Genomic DNA, 16881 nt, shown 5'->3' with positions numbered 1-16881 from the left:
GTTAAGAACTTTGCTTCAGGATGAGAACAGAAATCGTGCTCTGGCGGTGCGGCAGCAGCAGGAGGCCCCATAAGCTAAAGTGGTGCTTCAGGTTAAGAACAGTTTCAGGTTAAGAACGGACCTCCAGAATGAATAAAGTACTTAACCTGAGATACCACTGTAACGGGAGTTGGGGCCAACCCACTGGGCCTGCCCCCCAACATCTCACCTAGTTCTACCCCACCGATTTCCACACATTTGGGAGCCTTTATTATGCGGGGAGGAGCCTGCACAAGTGCAGAAGAACTTCAGAACTTTGCCCAAGAAGTGGAGGTCAAGGGATGGAGTCAGGTGGCCGAGCTGTGTTGGAAGCCAGAATGGAGAGCTGGTAACTGAAGCTGCATGGATGCATCTATCTGCCTTATCCCCAGGAAGCAGCTCTGAAAGAGTTCTATCCGCTGATTGCTCTGTGCCTCCTACTGCAAGAAACTCGGCAGTTCTCCTACTTTGTGGTCCTTTGTTTGCCTGCCTTTGGTGGTTACAGTCCCCCATTTTCATTCTATAATAATTGCAACCTTGGTTGATAATGTATTGAACTAACTTTAACGTGTACAGTTTATTTTATTTCCCCTCAGTGTTCTTGCCGTGACTCTGCAGTCTGAGAGCTGTGTTCTCCTCACAGTGATGTGAATCTGTCTTTTTCTTCTAGAGTTGAAGATGGGAAGCATTCAGCAGAAGTATCCCAGTTCCAGGAAGAGCTGGCAGAAGCTCGTTCCCAGCTTCAGCTCCTCCAGAAGCAGCTGGATGAGCAACTTAGCAAGCAGCCTGCAGAAAACCAAGAGGTGAAGCATCAATATTGCTCATTCACTGCTTCCAGGGGCATTGTTAGTGGTGTGACATTTGACATTATCTTTTTCTGAGTGGGCAATGATTTGATGGGTGAATCTAGGTTATTAAACAGGGCACCAATTGGGTGAAATACGTTTAATTTAAAATTACTTTATCCAGAGATTATGGCGGGGGTGGGGGAATGAATAGGATCAACTGAGGGCAAACTGAATTTATTTGGGAAATTAATTGAGAGTAAATGAATTTTAAAATGACTGATTTGGAGTTGGGAGCAAAATAATTGAAGAATTTACCTGGGGTGGGAATTTGCCGGCCTTCCTCCTGTGGCATTTTAGGTTCTAGGTTTTGCATCAATATGTATAAATTAGCAAATGCACATTTTATGCAAAATTGTGAGCTTTGCAGAGGCATCTGGTTGGGCACAGTGAGAGTAGAGTGCTGGGTTAAATAGACCATTTAGTCTGACCCAACTGGGCTCCTCTTTTGTTTTTATTAAATCTCACTGAACTTCAATGTGATTTAATTGACCTGCAGTATTACAGCTTCTTATGTAATTATATTTTGAAATACTACCCCCCAACCCCCCCCCCCACATTTCTTAGGTTGAAGATCTCAAGTGGGAAGTGGAGCAGAAGGAGCGAGAAATCCAAGCTCTGAAGCAGCAGTTGGACTTGACTGAGCAACGCAACCAGAAGGAGTTGGAAGGCGTACAAGCCGTTTTACAGGTATTTCATTGGACTGTCAGCCAGTTGTCATGGAAGATCTGTTACGAGACATAATAAGATGCTAATGAAAAAAAAGGTTTATGAGTGTTCCAAGCCTCCACCAGAGTTCAGATTATATAAGACTTGTAAGACTACGGCTGCAATCCTATAACTCTATATGGGAGTTACGCACATTGAACTCAGTGGGATTTGCTTCTGAGTAGATAGGTAGAGGCTTGCCATCTAAAAGAAGTGACCTCTTTCCTTTTTTTGGAATGATCTTTGGTTAACGCAGAAGGTCAATGTTTCCAACAATCCTTCTTCATTCTAGAATATCAAGACAGAGTTGGAGATGGTTCGGGATGATTTGTCCTTAACTCAAAAAGATAAAATCACGCTTCAGGCAAAAGTGACTGAACTCAAGAATAGCATGAAGACTCTACTGCAGCAGAACCAGCAACTGAAGCTGGACTTGAAGCATGGAAAGATGAAAAAGGTACTTAAGAAACACAATCCTCATCTGTATTTCATGCTTTTCCTAGAGAACACAATAATCTTAGTTTTATCATAATTAATTTGTAATGGTTCCTTTTTTGCAATAACTCCCCAAGGCTCTTAGCAATCGCCTCAAGCCCACTTTTAGTCAGAGACAAAAATACTACATCTTCTGCATATAATAGAATTGGCAGGGGTTTGTTTGACAGACTAGGATAGTGAGTATGTTCCACTGGTAAGCTTCCTGCCAAATAATTTACCGTATTTTTTGCTCTATAAGACTCACTTTTTCCCTCCTAAAAAGTAAGGGGAAATGTGTGTGCGTCTTACGGTGCGAATGCAGGCTGCACAGCTATCCCAGAAGCCAGAACAGCTGCAGCAGCGATCCCTCTTGTTGTTCTGGCTTCTGAGATTCAGAATATTTTTTTCTTGTTTTCCTCCTCCAAAAACTAGGTGCGTGTTATGGTCTGGTGCATCTTATAGAGCGAAAAATACAGTATATGAAAAGAGTAGGGGCAAAGATGCATCCCTGTTTCATTCCTTTGAGAGCAAGGATGGAGTGGGATAGATAACCGTTGCTATTACTGCCCAAAATAAAAGGGTAAATACATGTAACCTTCCAAATTGTCCTCCAGTAACCATCTCAGAAATTAAGAGTCTTGTCTCTAAGCTCAAAAGAGGCAAGGCCCCAGGAACTGATGGTACTTGAGAAACAACAGCAGAACAAAATGGTCAAAGGCCTGGAAACGATGCCTTATGAGGAACGGCTAAGGGAGCTGGGCATGTTTAGCCTGGAGAAGAGGAGGTTAAGGGGTGATATGATAGCCATGTTCAAATATATAAAAGGATGTCACATAGAGGAGGGAGAAAGGTTGTTTTCTGCTGCTCCAGAGAAGCGGACACGGAGCAATGGATCCAAACTACAAGAAAGAAGATTCATTAGGAAGAACTTCCTGACAGTAAGAGCTGTTCGAGAGTGGAATTTGCTGCCAAGGAGTGTGGTGGAGTCTCCTACTTTGGAGGTCTTTAAGCAGAGGCTTGACAACCATATGTCAGGAGTGCTCTGATGGTGTTTCCTGCTTGGCAGGGGGTTGGATTCGATGGCCCTTGTGGTCTCTTCCAACTCTATGATTCTATGATTCTATGAAAAGGGCTTTTCCCTGAGAACAGTTGAGCTGTAAGAGCAAGACCATTGGTTGTATCTCATCCTAGACCTACTGAAATTAATGGACCTAAGTGAGCAATGTCTATTAATTTCAATGGCTGCTTTTTATTTGAAACAAATACACGGTGGCATTTATGGCTGTTAACTGAAGCTTAAATGCCTGGTGAAGTGTTAGAAGCAGCTGTTGTCTTTTCGGTAAAGAAGAAACAACGTAAATTGAGACGTGCTTCATTTTAGACTGGTCACAGAATCCAGCTTTTATTGGTTCGTAATTGTCGTATATTGAGTGAAGTGGGATTGTGCACACAGGGTAGGAGGCACAGAGAGAGAGTGTGCCCCCCCTGCCCCCCAGTACAAATGCATTGCATTATGAGCTGCTTTGAACCATCTGTCTTGGCTTATTGAACTTTCACAAGCTGCAATTAAAATAGGAAGCTTCTAATGAACTGAAAAACAGTTGTTACCAGCTTCGGAACAAGCCAGGATGTTAAGCTAACTCCCAAACCGTGGATTTATCATTGTGGCTTATTTCAAAGCTGACAGCCCTAAGTTGGAGGAAATGGAAAATGGATAATAAAATAATCTAAACTGCCATTTATACAGTGGCATTCATGGCGGATTAAATGTCTTGACCGTACTTGGGGGTCTAGTGAGAGCGTAGTCATTTAAAAAAATAAATTATTAAAAATATAACACACAATAATTACACAATTACGGAAAATGAAAAATAAAACAACAAACACTGAGAATTGTCTTTGAATGCACCAACAAACTTTTGTCAAAGTGTATATGCTAAAACCATTATAATTTTCACAAGCAGCAAAAATGTAGTGTATCGGCAGCAGTTATGGTCTATAGCAGTTTATATAAAGGCAAGAGGAAAAGAGAAAAATAATTAAAATATGTGCTTCATACATGCCAAACTGTCCTGTAGACCATAGGTCCTGTCCCACAGTATGCCTCACCGTGTAACTACACAAAGGAAACATGACAATTTTTATGCAGTCTGGGGCGACTTTATTAAAGAGCACAGTCAATTGAACAGGATTCCAGCCCTATTTAATTCCAAAATATTTTCTTCTTGTTCTTTTTTATCTATCTATCTATCTATCTATCTATCTATCTATCTATCTATCATCTATCTATCTATCCTCTATCTGTTATTTAATAAAATTTATTTACCACTTGATTGTAAGAAACCTCAAACAGCTTACAAAAAAAGACAGTAATATTATTGGCAAAAACAATTATAACTAATTAAGGTGTTCAAAATTTAAAACCAGCAATAAACTAAATCTGCATTCTAGATATCTGGGTTGGCTTGTCTAAACAGGTGCCGAAAAGAGTACAGTAAATCACTAAGCAGGAGTTCCAGTGCATTAGTTGCTGCCATGGTAAAAGATTGAGTTCTTACAAATGACCTTTTTCTGCTGGTGGAAAGCATGTCTTAAGAACTGTGCTTCAGGTATTCACAATAGAGAGAGCTGCTGCTTATTGCATGTGGAATGATTTGTTTCTTCTTTCAAAAAGAGGAAAACACTGAAGGGAGAGTCAAATCCTTCAAACCCGGTGACTCCAGTGAAGATTCCTGACTGCCCGGTCCCGGCAGCTTTGCTGGAAGAGCTGCTGAAACCTTCAGCAGCTGTGAATAAAGAGCCTTTGAAAAACCTCAACAGCTGCCTCCAGCAACTCAAGTGAGTAAAATCCTGCTGTCTCTCTGGTATTTTTATTTAAACCTGCATATTACTACTTATAAGTATTTTAGCAGCTTCATGAACAGTGACATGGACAGATGGTGTTTGCTTTTTTTGTCTGAAATGCTCAGGTCTTCTGTGTAGGAAATATGTCAATAATTATGTTCTGCTTTTAGGGGTTTTTTCTTTTTCTTTCTTTTTCTTTTAAGATATATTATTATCAAATGACAACTAGTAGGATATTGGGTTAGAGACCAAGGCTGCCATCCTACTCACACTTGCTTTGGAGTTCAGAATTACTTTTCTTGTTTTGTATTTTTTCCCCCAGAGACACAACTATCTTTAATGAGCACATAACTAGTCTCTATTCACTCCCATTTAGTATACAGTTGCTCCTCTAGCAGCGCAATCCTATGCATGCTTGCTCAGAGTTGTAAGTCCTAGAGTGTTCAATGAGGCTTACTTACTCGCAAGAAAGCGCTCCTAGAACTGCAATCCCAGACATATGTACAAAGGGGTAAGTCCCACAATGGGATCCACTTCTGCAGACATGTTTGGTTCAGAATTACTTTTGAGTAGACATGGTTAGGATTGCAGGCTAAGTGCTCCATCTCTGTGATTCTAAATGTAGAAGTCTCTATCTGTACAATTTACAGTGGTGCCTCGCAAGACGAAATTAATTCGTTCCGCAAGTCTCTTCGTCTTGCGAGTTTTTCGTCTTGCGATGCACGGTTTCCCATAGGAATGCATTGAAAATCAATTAATGCGTTCCTAGGGAAACCGCCTTCAGACCAGGTCCGGGGACAGTCTGTCCCCGGACCTCTTCTGAAGGCTGGGGGGGGGAACAAGGGCTTTTCTTCCCACCCCCAGCATTTTAAAAAACCCCGGGACAGCGGAGGACTTCTCCGCTGTCCGGGCGATCTTAAAATGCTGGCGGGTGGCATTTTAAAATCGCCCCGGGACAGAGGAGGACTTCTCCGCTGTCTGGGGCGATTTAAAAGCCCCTGGGAAGGCAGGCAGGGGGGACAAAGACTTTCGCCCCCCGCCCGCCTTCAGAAGGTGTTCCCGCCCCGCCGCCCGGCTTTGGAGCAGCGTTCCGAAGCCCGGCGGCGGCGGGAGGAGGCATTCCCGCCCCACCGCCCGGCTTCGGAGCAGCGTTCCGAAGCCCGGCGGCGGCGGGAGGAGGCGTTCCCGCCCCACCGCCCGGCTTCGGAAGAGGTCCGAGGACAGTGGGGAAGACGCGCTGCGCTTCCCCGTTATTTCCCTATGGGCTGTCGTCTTGCGAAGCAAGCCCATAGGGAAATTCGTCTTGCGAAGCGCCTCCAAAACGGAAAACCCTTTCGTCTAGCGGGTTTTCCGTCTTGCGAGGTACCACTGTAATTGTTTTCCTTGCCATGTACATTGCCCTCTGTCACTATTCAGTTCTACCTCCTTACCTAACACTTTGTTTTCCTCCCAGTTCTGCTTTTTTGATACTGTTCTTTTCGCTTGCTAAATACCAACAAGGCAGGTGCCAAAGGAGTCATCCTGTCCAATCCAAAATAGACAACATGGCAGGGCAAGGGGCATCTTTGCCCTCCAGATGTTGCTAGACTCCAGCTCCCATCATCCCAAACCTTTGGTCACGCTGGCTGGGGTTGATAGGAGCTGGAGTCCAAGAACGCCTGGAGGGCCACAGGTTTATCCCTGCAACACAGTGTCTGTCTTGTATTTATTACATTCCCCATATTTTTCGCTCTATAAGACGCACCAGACCACAAGAGGCACCTAGTTTTTGGAGGAGGAAAACAAGAAAAAAAATATTCTGAATCTCAGAAGCCAGAACAGCAAGAGGGATCACTGCGCAGTGAAAGCAGCGATTCCTCTTGCTGTTCTGGCTTCTGGGATAGCTGTGCAGCCTGCATTCGCTCCATAAGATGCACACACATTTCCCCATACTTTTTAGGAGGGAAAAAGTGAGTCTTATAGAGCAAAAAATACGTTATATCCCACTTTCCTTGCCAAAGAATTCAAGGCAGTGTACCTGGTTCTCTTCAGTTCTTCACCTTTGACCTTGCAACAAATCTGTGAAGTGCATTTGGCTGGCCCAAGCTCACCCAGAGAGCTTCATGACTGAGTAGTCCTAGTTCAGCACTGACCACTACCCCACACTACACCTCTAAAGTTGGTTTCCTGCCCCCTTGTTAACACTACCATTAAAGTGATATAGACTCTTGTACGTTACCATTGTGAAAATGGAAAACCTGTATTTTTTCTTATAATATAGATGTTAATATAGGAGACATGTTTTCTGGCCATCGCAGTGCAGACCTAAGAGAGGTTATAGATGATAAAGATCTGTAATCTCTCTCAAGTCTGCATTATGACAGCCAGAAATGTGTCTTCCTGAAGTCTTGTGAATCCTGTGATATAAACCCATCCCCTTGTGGAAATACTGCTAGCTGCCACTCAGCCTTCAAGTCAGTCTTGCCTTCTGACTTCATTATTTCATCCAATGAAAACTGACTGACACTAGGTTCAAGGGCAACCAAATAACAACCTTCACATAACTTAATTTCTGGAATTTTCTACCGTAAGCATGGCAATGGCCACCAGCTTAGATTGTCTTCTCCTCGTTTTAAACCCAAGTCATGGAAAATAAGTCTGCCGATGCTGATGACTAGAGAGACCTGTAACCAAACGTTGTGGCCTAGGGCTAGAGTACTCCAATGCGCCTGCTAGCCAGCCATAACCTCTCCTGGGGTACTCCATTTCTTTTCCCTCTGTCTCCCCACCCAAACAAGTTAGCCTTCTTAGTAATCATTGGATAGTTTTGGTTCCTCCCCTTCCCCAAGAGGCTTTGTGTTTCCACAAGCCTTAGTGTTCCATGAAGGCTGCTGATACTTCTCTTGTGTGGGTGGTATCATTTTTGCTATGTAAAGAACAGTGGCACTTAGGAGAATTGCAAATGCTATAGATCAGGGGTGGCCAACTCTCAAGAGACTGCGATCTACTTTCAGAATTAAAAACTGGCAGTGATCTACCCCCGTTTTTTAAGGGTTCAGCTCCAAATTGTTGAGCTTTTTTTTAGGGGTTAAAGAAAGCTTTTTGGGGGGGATTAAGTTACAAAGGGACGTGGGTGGCGCTGTGGGTTAAACCACAGAGCCTAGGACTTGCTGATTGGAATGTTGGCGGTTCAAATCCCTGTGAGCTCCCGTTGTTCAGTCCCTGTTCCTGCCAACCTAGCAGTTGGAAAGCACGTCAAAGTGCAAGTAGATAAATAGGTGGGAAGTTAAACGGTGTTTCCGTGCGCTGCTCTGGTTCGCCAGAAGCGGCTTAGTCATGCTGGCCACATGACCCGGAAGCTGTACGCCAGCTCCCTCAGCCAATAAAGCGAGATGAGCGCCGCAACCCCAGAGTCAGCCACGACTGGACCTAATGGTCAGGGATCCCTTTACCTTTTAAGTCACTCACAAAGGAATTGCTTTGGATTAAATCAGCAGCACAGAGAAAGCTTCTTTTCCTCTTCCCTTCCAGAGATCAAACAACAATGGAGGCCAGGGCAAGAGTCAGTTTTAGCGACGCTAAGGAAAGGGAGCCACAGATCGACCGCAATATACCAAAACCTCGCAGGGATCTACCAGTACAGTGGCTCTCAACCTGTGGGTCCCCAGATCATGTTGGACAACAACTCCCACCATCCCTAGCTAGCAAGGCCAGAGTTCAGGGATGATGGGAGTTGTAGTCTAACAACATCTGGGGACCCACAGGTTGAGAACCGCTGCACCAGTACATCACGATCGACCTGTTGGACATCCCTGCGATAGATGATAACAACAAATCAGAATTTCCATGTTCAGCGTCAGTTTGCCACTCAATCCTGATTGCTGAGCAACAGAGAGCGGGGTTGCTGTTTTCATTGTGGGCTTCTTGGAGGCATCTGCTTGGCCACTGTGGAAAACTGGATGCTGGACTAGACGGGACTTTGGTCTGATCCATTAGGGCTCATATTACATTCTTATCCCACCCTTTGCTCCTTTCTGCTTAACAAAGGCAGGAGATGGACAGCCTTCAGCGTCAGATGGAAGAGCATACGATAACAGTCCATGAATCGATGTCTTCATGGACCCAGATAGAAGGGCAACTAACGGACTTTACATCTAACTTTGCTGCAACTACGACGGGCAACCAGAGCCTCTCCGTTGTAGACCTAAAGGATAATAACCTAAGTGCTGGGGGAAATGAAGAGCCGATGCAGTGACTTCTTCGCCTGCTGCTTCACTTCACAGCTGTTCGAAGTATGTAAAACATGTTCATCAGCCCTATTTGAAACCAAGTTTTAGAGATCTCCATCTGTTCTTCCTTTTGAGTAGGGGGGGGAAATGTCAGAGGCAAAACATTTGAGGATAATGCTATATTAAAATACATTTTAATCTGTCTTGGAGGAAAAAAAAATGTGATGTTTGGTCTCCAGTAAGACATTTTCATCTGTTCAGAAGTGGTTAAAGTGACTTTTGTTGCAGAGGAATGTGGGCTTCATTACACCACTTCCAACCTTTTTTTGTTGTTAGTAAAAAAAATCATATAGAAGGCTGAGGATTTTGCTGATATGCAAAGCTATGCGAGCAGGGTTGGGCACACTAAGCTCCTTCCCCCGCCCCACCCCCAGACTCATGTAGGGCAAAGGTTTGAAACAATGAGCCTTTTCTATTTGTGGATTGCATAATCAGGGCCAGAGACTGAGGTTCTAAATTGAGCTCTCTGCATCAGGGCTTCACCCTCCATAAGTGGAAGGATGACAGGGGTGGGTGGAGCTGAGTGCATTTCTCCCCCGCCCCCTTGCTCACATGGTACATTTTATATGAATTCAGAATGGCCAAATAAGGCTAATGACTTGGTCTGCTGTAGACATGAGAATATGAACCAGAACTTTCACACACCTTAGGCTGGTAATTGAATCCCTTTTGTTTTGTTTTGTTTTGTTTTAGAGACACACCCTTGATTGATAGAGACGACCAGTTCTAACCAATAACTTATTGGTGGCCATGAATCTCAAAACCACCAACTCTGAAGTAGTTCCGTTGCATCAACTGGGACTACTTCAAAGGAAATAGATTGAGGATCCACAACCAAAGGCCAGTGGAGAGCTTTGATTTCACTTTGGCAGATGCATTTTGCACCTTTTTTGTTGTTGTTGTTCCAGTCTTTTGAGGACTCCTCCAGCGCAGGGTGTATATAAATACTTCAACTCTGTTCTTGTCCTGGAGTATCTGTTTTTAAGTGGACTTACTCTGTAGGTTACAAATCACCAGGGGTTGGGTTTTATTTTTGCTTTGTTATATTATTTTTTTGCATCTTATATTTTGGTTGGAAAATTTATATATATATATATATATATATATATATGTATGTATTGGGGCCTAAGGAAAGCCAACCCCTAAAATACGGAGTTTTAGAAATTTACTTACTGTATATTTCAAACATGAATGTCATACTTCCTGCAAACCCTTGTTTGTTGGCTTTAACCCCCCCTCTCCTTATGCAGGGATCCAGACCCTGCAGTCCTTCAGAAGTCATTAGACTCCCACACCCACCATCCCTAACCATTGGCCATGCTGGCTGTGGCTGATGGGAGTTGGAGTCCAACGTCATCTGGTCTAATAACTAGTTAGGAGACTAGTGCTCATGTAGCTGCCTTTACAGATAGACCCTGCTGAGCTATAATTAGCAGGCTGAAACAACATGCCTTAGGTTTTCTCTTTTTATCTAACCCCCCCCCCCACACACACACATTACTGACAACAGAAAGCCACCTTTGCTGTGTTTTGAAGCACATTGACTTGGCTTGATTTACTTTCTGTTTTGAATATTGCCCCAGGATGCTTTAGAGAAAAAATACTGCTAGAGAATGAACAGATTGTCAGCAGTCTTGACTGAAAGATACAGAAATCTGGGATGTAACAATTGCAGAGTCCGGAACTAGAAGTTAAGGTGCAGACAAAGCTGGTTTAAAAATGATAGCTACTTGTCTTACCGCCACTGCCACCCTGCCCTGGTCTTCTGTGACATCACATTATGGTGTACACCTAGCTACTACCAAAAATGGTGGCAACCTCTGATTTCCTGCCATATTAAATGCAGCTTATCAGTGATGTTGGTGTGTTTTACTGACTGATGATCTTCAGTGGGTGGGCCAGGAGCCACAGCTGATCATGCCCCACCCTAAGGTGGGTCACACCAGTGACAACATTTAGCAGTAGTTGACTTAAAGGGGGAGAAACAGGGAAGGCAAAATGGAAAGCAAGATAGACACGTATGGTGGGGTTCTTTTAAGCGTCCCATGTCACAAGCTGGGGTTAGGTGGACCCCAGCTTTGAAAAAAATTAAGATTTCTATATTAGATATTACAGTGGGGAAACAGGGTACTAGATGCATGATTGCCATAGTATTTAGTTCTGACCTGACTTTCAGCGTAGATTGATAGCAAAAACAAAAACTCTGGGGTAAGTGGCTTTGAGGGTCTTGGCCTCTGCATCATTCTCAAACTGCATACTGTATTAGACTCAAATTTAAACAAACTTATTGAGGGGAAGGAATGTCTTTGGATAAGGATAGTTTTCTTGTGGGTTTCCTTCCAGATAACATACAGAGACCATCTTCCCATCAGAGACAGAGTATGGTATTCCCATGTTGCTTTTAAGAAAAGAAAAACCTCCCTCACCACAACCCTGGCTTCATATTGAAGATTTGATTTTTCTACGGTTTGCATCCAATGTTTATCATATTCAGAGCAGATGTATTGAAATTAATGGACATAAATAACTTAGGTCCATTAATTTCAATGGATCCACTCCGATTATAATTTATTGGAAACATCCCATCGTCTTTTTTTTAATACTATGAACCATAATTTTGAAACTGCAGTAAAACATTTTAATATTTGCATATAGTATATGAAGGAAAGGTACTTTTAAAATGTAAATGTTTTTTGTTTCTGTTAATGTGACAATGACTATTTTATAAGACTAATCAAACTGTTATCGAGACGAAACATTGAAAGCTTTATTGATTAACCCGGATATGCTAATAGCTTTTACCAGTAAGTCTATTTTGCAGAGTAAATAGTAATGAGTGATTTCTTTTTGCTGCTGTTCACAATCTTGAAGCTTATGTACTTGCTAACTTAAAGAGGAAGAAATTCTATAGTATTTAAACACCAAAGGTAATACTATGTAATGATTAATATATATTCAGCTCCCCAATTTGCACCAGTGGGATTTTCATGTTGCTGTTCTACTTAGCACACGGTATTATTTACAGGAATGATTCTCGTATTTATAAATCTTGGCAACTTCTGTTCATGTGTTAAATACTAAATTAGGTAACACACCTCTTTCAGGCCTTTACCAATTCCTGACCAGCTCTTTAAAAGAAACCAGATTGTATATTCATAAAGCAGTATGTAGCCTTGTATGTCTTTCTCCTTTGGGAAAGGAAATCTTATTTCTCTTCTTATTTCCCAGCTGAAAATGCTTCCTTCCTTTCTTTTAAGACATCTCCCCTCCCTTCTTTATATCTACTATTAACATGCCATTTTGACCAGGAAGGAAATAGGTCTAAACTTGAGAGAGCAAAAGAGAGCACATTTAATTAGCAACAAACCTAATTACAGAACTTTTATTGTTCTCACCCTCTGTCTTCAGAGACTGTGCCCTTTTTAAAAGGTGCTGTCTTTTAAATCCATAATTCAAGGAAAAGCTTCCAGAGAAACCACAGATTAGCCAAGTGGACAGGTGCCTCAGTTAACACTGGCATGTTTTTAGAGATCAGAAGTATCATCTTGAAGGGATCCAGTGTATAAGAGTATTGGAATGTGCTGCTTTTGTTGGCTTCTTCATCCCTAGAGGTCAATACCTATTAAGGTATATTTTTCATTGCAAAATGGGGAAGAAGCCAAAAAATGCTCTGTCTGAATATTGCAGAGGTTTGTTTGTTGTTTTTTTTTTAAAAAAAGCTTCAGCATTCCTTTTCGAGCATTGTTTGAGGGATTTTCTGCAGTCTTTCAGTGTTACAGTAAAAAAGAAAAAGGCACATTTTATGGTTCTCTAAATTGAGTGTCTGCATTATTGCAGAATGTCACATGTTAATTCCACTGTCTTCCAAGTTGTTTGGAAACTTGGGTACTCTGTTAACACACTTCTTCCTTTTCCTTGTGGAGGACAATGTTCTTTTTTTCCTATCAGGAAAATGTTGTTGTTATTTCGGTAAAGACAAGCAGTTTTCTAGAATGACATATGCATGTTGGATGTATTGCGCATTACTGCTTCTTCAGTATGTACAATTCAGTACTTGTGGGAGTATCTATAAGCAGGTGTGCTGATCAGCATGAGAGCATTAAAGGTAGATAACTCTGATCTTTATAAACCAAAATGTATCAAATCCTCCTTCGATGTGATAGACACGCAATTAAAAACAGTTAATCCCTGTCACTCTATTTATAAGAGGGCTCTCACTGTACTGATCTGTTTACTCTTCCTCCTGAAAACTCAGAGTTAATGTTAATGCTAACCTGCTGGAACTAGATGGTTTATGTCCCAGTGGCGCATATCATTCTAGCCACTAGGAAATTATCTATGAAAACCTGCCTTGCCTTGAATGGACCTGCACAGAGTTATTTGAAGAAATAATACCGGAATTTTCTCATACATATTCTGTCACATCTTAAAGGTTTCAATCAGTTGCTGTGTTGATAAGGAAAAGCATCACCTCCATAACAATGTTCAATTTGGAGTTCCAAACAAGGGTGGAGTTATGAAGTTTTTGACTTAAGGATTCATGACTGTGACCTTTTTAAAAAGCATGTTAATGAAAAACATAATTAGGATGTGCATAAAAGTTCTTGAACAGGTTTTGTGCAATAAACTATTTTTCATAAAAAGTGTCTCCATTGTTTTTTATGGTAAAATGGGGAGGGGGTGATTCAAGATAACAGCAAATTTCGAAGAACTAGAAGCACATTTTAAAGGATAGGAAACAGGGAAGATGACCCACAAGCTGATGAAGGTCAGTATACCAAGACAACAGAAGAATGGAGAGCTGTCCAAGATCAAGTTAGGGATTGAAATTCTACCAGTTCCCTGTTTTAAACAAGGAAAGTTAGAAGGATGTTAAGAGTATCTATCCAAGCTTTATAAGCTACAGTATATGTATTTTAAAAATAGGGTGGCATAGCAACTTTTTTTAGGAAGTTCAAAAAAATTTTTAGACAGCGTCTGCCCTCAAGCTCCCCCTGCTGCCCAGAATCCCAACCCCTGACACACAGCAGCCAATATGCTGCAGTACAGACCCCCTACGCTGCCACCTCCCACCTGGTGCTGACTGTACACACACACACCACCCTGGGTTACCTACGCTACTGGGTGGGCTATAATTGAATTCTCAATTCAAAGGTTCTTGCATCAGTAGGATCATATCACTGTGAGGATGAGACGTGGCACCAGAACCTCTGTTCCTCTCACTGAACTGGTTTATGATGACATCCTGCAGAACAGCAAAAGCAATAATGAAGTGGCAACTTCAAAGAAGGGGCTTTAAATGGAACCTTATCAAAGTTCTTTTGGTAACTGGCTAGAGGTGAATTTCCCAGCTATGATACACTAGAACTAGATCAACTGCCAGAAATGGCTAATTTAACAAGTAGATTAAGAGACCAGGATGAAAGAACCTGTAAGGAAGATTGGAAAAGATTTGTAGATAATTGGAAAAATCATTGTAAAGATATTAAAACATTGACAGGATTAGAATAAATTGAGCAGTGTGAAGTATACTAAAACCAAACTGAAAAAGAAAATATGGAAAAATTAGAATATGTGTTCTAAACGGAGGGAAGTGGGGAGGGTTGACCTTCTGGAATTTTATATGGTAATGTTCAGTTATGCCATTGGAAGAACAGCTGCACTATGGTCCAAGTCCTAGTTTATTGCAGGGAATCAAAACTATAGATTCTAAAGTGTTCTGTAGCCATGCTTGTACTCCTTTGTTTCTGTGAAAAGGGTTACATAAGCAAGACAAAATAACTACCCGCAGAACAGTGATAAGGAAAAACACACATTCACAACTGCTATCAGCAAGGATGTGGGCTCAAGCCTGAGAGAAATGGTTATGCCAAACACTAGGATGTGCCCAGACTTGTTCTGAACAGGAAAAACAATTAGTGCCTCTAGCAATGTCACACCTGTGGGGAGGAAGCAGACAGAAAACTACAGTATTAGCACTCTGTAACCCCATCCAGGCTTTACACACACAAGGAAACCACGAGTTGCCTCATAACATGCTTGTTATGAACACTTACCTGCTATTACCCTAAGGTAAGGCTAACATTGGCACATAGGTGGCGCTGTGGGTTAAACCACAGAGCCTAGGACTTGCCGATCAGAAGATCGGCGGTTCAAATCCCCGTGACGGGGTGAGCTCCCGTTGCTCGGTCGCTGCTGCCAACCTAGCAGTTCAAAAGCACGTCAAAGTGCAGGTAGGTAAATAGGTACTGCTCTGGCGGGAAGGTAAACAGCGTTTCTGTGCGCTGCTCTGGTTCTCCAGAAGCGGCTTAGTCATGCTGGCCACATGACCCGGAAGCTTTATTGGCTCCCTCGGCCAATAAAGTGAGATGAGCGCCGCAACCCCCGAGTCGGCCATGACTGGACCTAATGGTCAGGGGTCCCTTTACCCTTTAGGCTAATATTAATAACTTAGTTATTACACGGCCCCCATACATAAGGGCAGCCGATACTGCCAACTGATCACAGGAGAAGCACCACTGATTCAATAACTTGGGTAGACCTTTGTACAAAACACTGTCAAAATGATCTGTCAAGCTTTGACCAATCAACGTTACCGCACAGCGCCACCTAGGGTACATATCGCTGGTACTACAGCCTTACATTGCACTCCTTCCCATTCAACCCATTCTGTCAAGGGAAAAAATCCTATCAAGCCAGCAAGGCTTCAATGTAGCAACTTTTATTAAGTACTTCCTGTCTAGGTCAAGGCAGTTTGCAGATGGTTACAGACTAAGGTAAACTAAGATAGATAGATAGATAGATAGATAGATAGATAGATAGATAGATAGATAGATAGATAGATAGATATTCCAAAAACTTTTATTAGTTTTCTCTTATAACACATAGACAAAAACACAAAAGAAAATCATTACATTTGACACAACATAAAAACTGGTGTATTTACATTGCTAAAAGACTTATTTGACACCCTCCAATCTGGATTTCATCCTATTACATATTTAGCAGTTCCCAATTTCATATTTATAACATCAGTATCTTCTTTCATTACAAACTTCTTGACCTTACTAATTGTCATCCATGGTAATCTTTATTATTAATCTTTTTTTCTATTCCTTAGCCTAATCTGTTACTTCTAGGGATTTCCTAATTATTTTATAGTATCTCACTAAATATTCTTTAAATTTCTTCCAGTCTTACCTTCCATGGAAGAAGGTAAACTAATATAAATTCACTAGAAATCAACCACCCAACAGATCTTCTCCATTCCACCTTTGTTCCACTCAGAAAAACGATTCGGAAGTATGACACTAGAAGCCATGGCTGTGTTTGTTCTACATCTTCGACCGCAGGGAACTCTCGGACTCCACCGGGCTTTTGAGAGTCCTCTAAGGACCAGGAGCAGTTCAGTTTTTCCCCCTTTTCATATGCAGTGGTAAAGGCTTAATAAAATGAACCACGGAGAAGGGAAGTCGATGATAAATTTATGGTTTGTATTCGGCCAAATATTGTGCAAACTTGTAAAACGATACATAAAATTACAAAGAAATTAAAAGTGGCACTTTGCAATCCGTCTGTCTCTGGGAATGTGTATGGCACATGGCCTCCCTCCCTCCCATCAACGCAGTTCTAGCCTTAGGGTTAAGGGGGCGGCGCCTCGCTCAAGGCCGCAGCCGGACTCCCGATGGAAACTTCATTTCCCATCATGCGCCGCGGCAACA

The 16881-nt window shown here is 42.2% G+C and overlaps 1 protein-coding gene and 1 long non-coding RNA gene across 8 annotated transcripts in view; one reads left to right on the top strand and one right to left on the bottom strand.

The window, feature by feature from the left end:
- Positions 1-13803, top strand: part of GOLGA3 (golgin A3) — a 53309-nt gene extending 39506 nt beyond the window's left edge. For 6 of the 7 annotated variants that reach the window (XM_082203004.1, XM_082203010.1, XM_082203009.1 and 3 more), the window contains 5 exons: positions 689-821; positions 1431-1553; positions 1864-2028; positions 4723-4886; positions 8919-13803. In XM_082203004.1, the coding sequence (XP_082059130.1) occupies positions 689-821; positions 1431-1553; positions 1864-2028; positions 4723-4886; positions 8919-9126 (793 nt within the window). In that variant the 3' untranslated portion in view covers positions 9127-13803. The remainder of the gene's footprint in view (positions 1-688; positions 822-1430; positions 1554-1863; positions 2029-4722; positions 4887-8918) is intronic. The other variant, XM_082203005.1, reaches the window with a different exon arrangement.
- LOC309521223 lies at positions 9829-16855 on the bottom strand. Its single transcript, XR_014214580.1, has 2 exons — positions 16361-16855; positions 9829-14405 (listed from the first exon to the last, which is right to left on the bottom strand). It is a non-coding gene; the product is annotated as an uncharacterized lncRNA (long non-coding RNA).
- Positions 16856-16881: the final 26 nt, after the last annotated feature.

This window comes from Podarcis vaucheri (assembly GCF_965113315.1).
Source record: "Podarcis vaucheri genome assembly, chromosome: 16".
Classification (NCBI taxonomy): domain Eukaryota; kingdom Metazoa; phylum Chordata; class Lepidosauria; order Squamata; family Lacertidae; genus Podarcis; species Podarcis vaucheri.
This window is presented reverse-complemented; position numbering and strand designations above follow the sequence as displayed.